Source organism: Lupinus angustifolius, chromosome LG19 (genome assembly GCF_001865875.1).
Source record: "Lupinus angustifolius cultivar Tanjil chromosome LG19, LupAngTanjil_v1.0, whole genome shotgun sequence".
NCBI lineage: Eukaryota > Viridiplantae > Streptophyta > Magnoliopsida > Fabales > Fabaceae > Lupinus > Lupinus angustifolius.
Window position 1 is genome coordinate 6,209,324 of NC_032027.1, and position 9,408 is coordinate 6,218,731.

The 9,408-nt window shown below is 34.5% G+C and overlaps 1 protein-coding gene across 1 annotated transcript; it reads right to left on the minus strand.

Moving 5' to 3' along the window:
* Nucleotides 663-8,967, minus strand: LOC109333648 (probable DNA helicase MCM8). The gene is made up of 17 exons (XM_019569179.1): nucleotides 8,703-8,967; nucleotides 7,945-8,085; nucleotides 7,749-7,866; nucleotides 7,414-7,636; nucleotides 7,130-7,293; nucleotides 5,911-6,174; nucleotides 5,289-5,384; nucleotides 4,970-5,122; nucleotides 4,334-4,404; nucleotides 4,126-4,244; nucleotides 3,675-3,804; nucleotides 3,077-3,128; nucleotides 2,791-2,974; nucleotides 2,516-2,690; nucleotides 1,629-1,799; nucleotides 1,431-1,544; nucleotides 663-1,087 (listed from the first exon to the last, which is right to left on the minus strand). Exons 1-17 carry the CDS (start codon nucleotides 8,895-8,897, stop codon nucleotides 1,037-1,039), a joined length of 2,421 nt encoding a protein of 806 aa, XP_019424724.1. The 5' UTR covers nucleotides 8,898-8,967; the 3' UTR covers nucleotides 663-1,036.

Genomic DNA, 9,408 nt, shown 5'->3' on the forward strand with positions numbered 1-9,408 from the left:
TTTTACTCCCCCTCATTCCACATATTTTGATATCTAAGGTTATACACATAATTTAAGAAATTAAATGATATAAAAATTCAATACAATTTAATTAAATAATCAAATTTAATGCACATTGAAAACTAGACTATAAAAGAAATAAAAAATAGGATGAAAAGATGAGTAATAAATAAAGGTATAATTGGAAACTAAAATATAAATGCTCATTGGATTTCAAAAATATCTAAAAATTGGAATAAAATGGAAAAACTAAAACATCAAAAGATATTAAACTGATTGGAGCAAAAAAGTTTTAAAATTTTCAATAAAATGTTATTTCTTCAGTATTGAAAATATTATAAATGACATTTTTTTCAATTTCAAAATTTCTAGAAATGAAACTTATATTTTCAAAAATAGGAAATAAAATCAGCAATGCAAACATATTTTCATTAAAAATAAAAACAGAAAATGACCAAAACAAACACACAAGTTTGTTACATATAAAAGTATTAAATTTATCGTTTTTAACTACCTTACCAATACTTATTACACTTGTTAAGATTCATCTAGTCATAATACTAATTTTCTATATTTATTTCGAAAAAATTAAATTGATAACAGTTTTCGGAAAAACAAAAAATTGACACAAGTGGAAATATACAATTAGAAGATACAGCTTATATTGAAGTCAGCCTACTTACCATGTTGAACCAATTTCTCCAAATGTATCCAATAACAATCATGTACATTAGAATTTAAAGCATAAGCTGCATACAAAATGAGTTTTGTGGCATCTAGGTATCATCGATGTCCCAACTTCCATTGACTACAATAAAATCCCAATAACAGCTCAGTAATACATAGTATTGAGAAGGGTTTGGACCTATGCCCTTCCTAATTTGGGATACACCGTCCGTCCATACAAGCTATAGGATAGAACCTATTTTACTATTTACAGCATCAGAGATTATTTACCTCGTTCGTGGTGCAGGACATGGTATGCTCATGACCATCATAGATAATAAGATGAAGCCATTCATTAGAGAATTATGCATTAGCTCCTTGACCTGAATGATTGGCTTCGTGAATAAGAAGAAGATAATACCTGCACCAATCAAAAGGATGGATGCATTTGTCAAGACAATTATTTTTGCTTGTTGGTGAAGATTCTACGTGCAAGTCACACTACAATAAATAGACAAACCAGTGAAACCACACACACCAAAGTCTACCAAAAGGTCTAGTGGTGTAAGGTCAACTGGATCTCCAAATAAACAAAAAATTCAATGTTCGATTCATATGAGCGACACTTGTTGGGATAGACCACGCAACCCGAGAAATATTAATAACAAAGACCAAAGTATAAGATGGAGATCAGAGTATCTAGTTCCCATTGAGATTGTAGTGTAACCCAATCACAGAAGACTATAGTAAAAATGGCATCATACCTGATATGTCTTTGAACCTTTTTTGAGTAGATAACCAGCGCTGTTTAAATTATCTATGAAAGTGTCAATATCAGAAACTTTCAACCCAATCCTATCTGCCAAACTGTATATTTCCTGAAAAGTAATATGAAATTTACTAAGGACTGAAACCATGAGGTGGAGTGCTGGAAAGAAAGAAAAAAAAACAAGAGCACATACAGATACTAAAAAGCAATCTTTTTGTTCAAGTTCCGATTGTTTATTGAGGGCGTTTAAGAAGCGTTTTGCCTCTTTCTGTTGACTCATCCCCCCACTTCGACCGAAATCCACAACACCATGCTCATCAACATATTTGTCATACAGAGATTCCTTCATGATTTCGACAACATCCTGCATAACCAATGTCCGTACAAAAATGATTCAAGGACTAAGGACAAAAATCTGGTCATTTTGAAATTTAACATGGACGGAAACATTCAGTCGTCAGATTTCTCTGCATTTGATATAGGAAATTCTATAAAACTATTGTTGCATAAGCATAACATATAAGTAGAGGAAGGAAATATTGTTGACGTACTAAAACTGTTTCCCTTTCTTCTCTTTTGGAAGAATTGTTGATTAAAAGGGTTTTCTATCTATATTTGAAAGGCAGTTTTTTTAGCTCCTCCAAGAATTGCATATAATATTAGTCTTCATGTGAAATAACGTGGCAACTCTAATAACTCAAGCTATGCTAAGTAATAGTCCTAAACTTGCATTTTACTTCATTAAATTAGAGGGACTAAGAGTGGACTAATACTATTAGCATTATGGTTTTGCCAGTTAAGGAACTCAGAAAATATGAGCTTCTATTGAAAGACAATTAACATGATTTATGATAGAACATTATGCATCATTCAGTCCATGTAGCTGAATCCACCTAGTGGGATTAAGTCTTGGTTGTTATATTGCTACACTATGTTCAACTTCTTGAGACCCCACCAGATGGAATCCTCTTGCACTAGGCCACCCTTGGCTATTACTATTTCCTAATAAAAGCTTATCTTCTTGGGTTCCTTCACCATTGCCCTAATATCATTCAGGTCATATAAATATGTAAAACTAACCATTGCATCCTGGGCCGTTATATCTACTCTCAAATCCAGCCTTGCTCGAGCTTCAGCCAGCCTTACGAGACTTTCCAATTGCCTTGCTGTTATTGGAGTACCATCTGCCGAAGTATTATGATCTCTCAGTTTAAGGTAAAACTTCTGTAGGATTTCTGCTGCTGGCTTGGACATCCTGAGAAGAGAAACAAAAGAGAGAGAGAAAATAAGATCTTCGAAGCTGCCCAAGGGAATATTTGGACCAGAATTAGAAGGTAGATATGAACTCAAATCACCTAGGAAAGACATAACTCCTTGCATAAGCAATGTATTTGCGAAGAAGTTGACCGGGTAATGGAACAAAATCTCTATCCCTTCGAGGGTCAAGTCTTAATCTCGAAACTAAAGAACCAGATCTAACATGCAAATCTACACCCTCAGTATTCTGTGATAAAGTAGTTCTTGAATCTGAAGGTGGATCTGATAAAATAAATATTCTCCATAAGTGAGTCTGGATTTACAAAAAACTAAGATGCTCTAGCAAACCTGAAAAATCACCCAACAGGAAGTGGAGAGATATACTTCCACGTTGTTTTTTCAATGCTGGTGAATGTTGTCCATAGCCAGCATGAAGCTGCAAGATACATGTGATAATAAATGAAACATGGGATCAAACGAAAAAGAATTAACCAATGACAATGTTTAGTAGAAATGAAAATGAAAACATTTAGCCTATGTCCGCTGAGAGAAGAGATAATGTCCTACAGCAAGAGTACCAAAATCTAACGTGCAGAAAATTTGTGATCATTTCATTTAAGCCATGACGCTAATCATGTTTCCCTTTCAATATTCTCATCACACTTCCCGCATTTCTCTGCTGTTCTGTGTAAAATCATGCCATGTCTCTAGTACAGTAATACATAGGAAGTTCTCGCCAAGAGTATATTCTGTATGCAGAAATCAAAGACAAAATAGGATGGAAACCTAAAGCGATTATGTATAAATGAAAGTTGATAACATCAATTTATTTCCTTGAAATAAGCAGATATGTTGTTAAGTTAAAGAAACTAAGTCAACCCTGTCACTAAAAATGTTATTCCCATCAAGCATGAATGAAATATGAACATGTAGTTTATGTACAAGCAAGCACTGCCAGAAGTGAGTAGACAACATAACTTACTGACATAATGTGCTCCGAGAGTCGCTTGTCCAGAAGTTCATCAGGTTTGTCCAACAGTATGAAAATTAAATCAAAACGGGACAGGAGAGCAGCACTCATTTTCAAATTTTCATTTACAGTTTTTGCCCGGCTGCAATTTGGGTTATAGATTTCAATATATATGTACTTAAATAACTTGCAGAACTTTTCAGAAGAAACAATTTGCATGACCACAAGGCTTTCGCTTTGTGACATTAAAGACAATATTAGAATACAAATATGTATCGATTTAGAACCTCAAAGTCATATATCTCTTAAGGAGGAAAAACAGAAATGGAGGAATATTAGTGAACTTTGTCTGAATTGATACTGCTTATATATTACTGTTATCATGATAATTCTGAGACTGAATATCAAAATAAGAGTCTACTAAGTGATTTTGTGGGAATGAGAAGGAAAATGAAAATATTACTTATAATGACCACCAACAGGATTTGCAGCTGCCAAAACAGAAGTCCGGGACGATAAACTTGCTACTAATCCTGCCTTTGCAATAGACACGCACTGTTGCTCCATTGCCTCCAGCAAAGCCTGTATCATCACAAAATCACAATAAGGTATCAGTTAAGAATTTAGATTCAAGTTACTGGAAATTGACCACCATCAACCAGAGGACAAACCTGATGTTCTGATGACATTTTATCAAACTCGTCAATACAGCACAATCCACTGTCAGCCAGAACCATAGCACCTGTCAGGAATTCCAGCAATGATTCTCAGAAACTAAGAACAACTTTTATTTTTGAAAGATCATAGCAAATCCGGTAAGGCCAATATATCTTTATCCATATATCATAAGCGATAAAACTATTTTCCTCCTTCTCAAGCTTATTGTAAAGTGATTAAGTTAGACGCTAGCTAAGATAAATTAATCGAATTCTAGAGAGATTGGTGAATAATGATGTAGAGACAAGCACCATAAAACAATGTCATCATTTAGCCTACCATCAAAGGAGCAGCTCATACTGCTAGGTCCCTGGCTTATTAAGCTTGCTACACTTAAATTTTCACATTTACTGATTTACCATACAGCAACAAAGATTTAAAAATGTGGAACAAACAAGAATAATATGACAAACCGAACACTAAAAGGTGACTTAGAAAAACACAATTTCAAATTAATATTTCACAAACTGTCTTATCAATTGTGAACAATCACAAGGAACCCTCTAATTCTGGAAATACAGTGTACACATGGAGCCAGAGGATCACAGTTTGGTAGAGTTCAACCATAAAGAGAAATTAAAAGCATATACCAGCCTCAAAAGCATAGTCACTTGTCATGGGATCCTTCACAACAGCTACAGTGAGGCCAGCTTTGGTTGTGGCATTACCACAGACATAGATACCGCGCGGAGAAACAGCTGCTGCTGCTTGTAGCAACTGGCTCTTACCCAAACCAGGATCACCTAGAAAAGTAAAATTGTAATATTGCAAGTTGGTCATCTCATCTCCACAACTTTTTATCGTGCCTCAATATGCTTACTTCAAACTGAAGAAAACAATTGACATAAATAAAAAAATTCGTCCAGGAGAAAAATGTTTCTGAAAGTAAGGAAAAGGCATTAAGCATACCAACAATTATGACATGAATGTCTCCCCTCACAGGAACCTTATTCTGATCCATGGAATGTTTTCGCACACCGCCAAATAATGACAGAGTTATCCCAGCTATCAAAAGAATAGCAAACTAATATTAGTCCACCACTCAATTGCCAAATTTGAAACATTCCCTGAGTAGTAATGCCATAGGAGTATCAGAAATGGCACAAGCTACATTCTCTGCTTCCCAAACATTTACTAACAGTTCACATGCCAATCAAGATATTCATAAGATGAAAGTGAACAAAAACACGTTGGGCTAGCAAGATTAATGACATTTTGAATGGGAAACATTAGCAGTGTTATACTAACAATTGCATAAAGGTTATGGAAACATGTCATAATGTCATTAGACAATTCTTTACAAGGGTGGCTTAAAGCATGAGATTTCTGGCATTTTTTGGTTTTGGAAAGACAGGTGTATGCAATCTTATTCTTGAGTGAAGATGCTGTTTTCGCAATTAGAAACCACGGCCAACAGCACCAAGTCGTAAGGCATCAAAGTTAACGTTGCACCAAGGCTAGCCCCCTCATCGAAGAAGTCAATGACCATGAACAACTTAGAGGCACATTTCATTATGTGATGCACTTTTACCTTTGACAAGCTCATGTCCATAGATGGATGGGCATATAGATTGAAGGATTTGCCGAAATAAATCTGAACCATGCTCTTCTGCAAACTTCACCACGAATTCTAGATCCTTTGAAGAAAATGTAAACAAATCAAACAGCTCAGTCGGTCTAGCTGTGGGATTTGAGTCTTGCAAGTCCTCAGATGTGGACTGCGACTTCGAATTTTTCACGGACACAGCTTCGAGATACAAATAGTAAAATCCTTGGTTTCTGTTCTTTGATCTCCCTGCATAAATACCCACAAACTGCATCAGATATGAGAAATAGCTCAAAAGAGAACAAATTTGCATCTTACGTTAAGTAATGGAGATATTTAATCTTAATGGCCACTTTAGAATGTTAATGAACTACAAAAACTAGAAGCAAATTGTTGGGTGACACAGAAAAGTGACCATGACTTTAAAGCAGATCATGTTTCTATGAATGTGAAGCAATGCGTTTAGAGTAGAAGATCCATATTCTTATACTGTAAAAATGGGTAACTCTTACATGGACAAAATAACAAGAACTGAAATAGGTTGTGGGACAAATATGTTGAGCTGAGTCCCCATCTACCTTATTTAGCAGTCATCTAAATTATGGTTGCCATGAAACATGCCTTTTTATAAGATCTGCTAATAGCTCTAACTTAGAAACTAAGTTTTTTAAGCTGCATACCTCTAGTGCATAAGTTTTTTAGAACAGGAAAGCAGCCACATTTTACGGAAAATATAGGCATGATGCTAAGACACTGTTTTTTTATGTATCATATCTTTATCTTCATCTTTGGTAAAAGCAATGTATTAAAAAGGGTGGCACACTGCACGAGGCATCCACCTACTGGGAAGCCTCACCCTGCTAACGGACAAATTGTTTCCAGTATTTGAACTCGTGGCCTCTTGATCATTAAGCAACAACATTATTATTATTTAATATTGTCACTTAATTTTCTGGGTCATTTATTGGCCAATCATAACGGTGACATAACTGATTTTGAATGCACCAAATCCAATATATACTAGTGAAAGTCAACATGAAGAAATACAGGAGACTAAAACAATGTTAGACAGGTATTAAAGGAATATTTTACAGTATTTAGTCAAAAAGTTCGATTGCTTTCACTCCAGCATCTATGCAACTGCAAGTGTGAATACATGTCACAGTTTATAGCAGATTATAAAAACATGCAGTGTCCATCATACCTCCACCAATATCCATGTAAGTGTTAATTCCTCGTATAATTCCAGTGACAGTCACCACATCTCCAGGTATGCATGCATCAACAAGATCTTGAGTAAGCTCACATTCCACTGTTCGAGGCATCCGTCCTTCTTCATGATCTTCAGGTTTTAATAATTCTTGAACTCTAGTGCAGACATGCATTAAGAATGGGTTTTGAAAGACTTCAGCTCCACAGATGAGTATAGTGCAGCAGGATCAAAATATAAGCAGAAAATAGAGGTTATGAGTCAAGCAATAAGCTCACCTTATTTTTTGAAAATCAATTATTTGAGCAGTAGGTCGTAATGGATTAAAGATTCTGCTCTTGCAACCATTCAAATTGCAAGTTGATGGCGGTGAAAATTTTCCATCAGGAAATATTCGCATAATTGGTTGTTTACACTTAATACATTCAAAACTCATTGCTACCACAAGGGGCCTGACAGTGCTGACTTTTACAGCAGTACCACGCACCGAAACAAGCTTGTCTGTCAAGTCACAAGAGGATGCTATATTGTCTGTCTTTTTTCTATACAATAGTAAAACTTCAACTTTGGCAAGCAAAAACTTAACAGAAAAAAGAAGGATTTAATGGTGTACCGATGTAAGCTGCTTTTAAGTTCTTCAGAGCAATCATGGTTTCGGGACAGTTATGAATACGGATATCTACTTTCGCACCAAGCTCCAGCTTGTCATTCTCCATTTTAGAAAGCAAAACCTGTTTCCAGTTTAGATAATATAAAACTGTTGAGATAATCACTTTCTTCGACAACAACAGAGATGACTTCAAGCATACCTTGTGAACTGCAACACTCATGCATAAGAGTGCAATTTTAGGTTTCGCCTCTAACATTTCATAAAGTTCCTCAATATGACATATTCTTTTGAGCTGCTGAAAGTCAAGTGACAAGACAAAGTTTCCATAATCACTTTTTACCTGCAGCAAAGTTCAAATAACTTTGAAACATTCAAATATCATTGTATATAACATAACGGTACTTAAAAAGCTTTAAGTCTAGGTGCTTATGAGCCTCCAAAAGATCAAGCCCAGCCAAAACAATACCAATTGTTTTACCCCCCTGCTTAAGAAATGCACTCCATTACACTTCGGGACATTAGAAAGAACATGTAGAGAGTTTATTTTGGCTTATCTTATCATATAAGTGCTTAAGCACGTTTTGGATTTTTTAGTGAAAATAGCTTACAACTTTATAAACTCTTTTTAGCTTATTTCAAAAAAAAAACTCACCTGAGAAACTTTTAAGTCAATAAGAGCTTATATTAAGCTCTCATGTTACAAGCAGTTAATTAAACTATTCACGCAAACACGCCCTAGCTGCTTATTATTGACAACTAAACAAATACAATATCATTAAGACAAATGAGAAACCTAATCGTTGCCTATTACTTTATTACTATTATCATTATTTTAAATTCTTAATTGCCTCAGAATGAATTCAACAAATACTGAATAATGTGAAGGAAAAAAAAACAGTAACTATAAAGTAGAAGAAATGAAATCAATGGAGAATGAAGATTCCGAACTTGCGATACCTGAGAAATGAGGTTTTCGCCGTTCGGAGAAGAAAAGAATGAAAATAGAGCAGAAGAGAGATTGAGCCAAGTTTCTTCGATTGTGAACAATTGATGAGGAAAGTAAATGTCCATAATTTCAAGTAATCCTAGTGGATCCATGGATGTGGATCCGTATTTGATCCTCTGCGGCCTTTCATCTGAAGCTCTGTGCATCTTGTTTCCAGCGCCGTGCTTCGACGGTGGTTACTTCCACTGATTTTGGCGTTGGAACTTGGAAGGTGAAATAGAAATTATGAATTATGAAATTAAAACGCGGGAGTAGAAAAAATAGGAGAAAAATGTATGAATTTGTAGGAGTTTTATAAATTATTATTATATAACTATTCATATTTAATTCTTTAAAAAGAATAATCAAGATAAATGATATAATAATCGTATATAAATCTTTATATTAACAATATATCAATGTTATATTCACTTTTGTCAATATGGAAGTTTTGCACGGGTGGCTTATTTGTTGATGTATAATGAACAAATAATGTACATATATTTTATAACGTCAATAAATCATGTATTGAACCATAATATTTTTTTTTGCTTTCATAATAATTATTTTAAAAGTCATATATAGAATCTTGTACAATTAGATATTAGAGGTGGAAACTTTATATTGATAATGCATAAAAACTAAATCGTAAACTAAACTACATAAAAGAGAATTAAT

Coding starts and splice junctions, on each gene's coding strand:
- LOC109333648 (XM_019569179.1), bottom strand. CDS start 8,897: ATGCACAGAGCTTCAGATGAAAGGCCGCAGAGGATCAAATACGGATCC. Junction 8,086..8,702: donor GCGAAAACCTCATTTCTCAG/GTATCGCAAGTT, acceptor ACTTTGCTGCAG/GTAAAAAGTGATTATGGAAA. Junction 6,175..7,129: donor TTACATGGATATTGGTGGAG/GTATGATGGACA, acceptor GTATTTATGCAG/GGAGATCAAAGAACAGAAAC.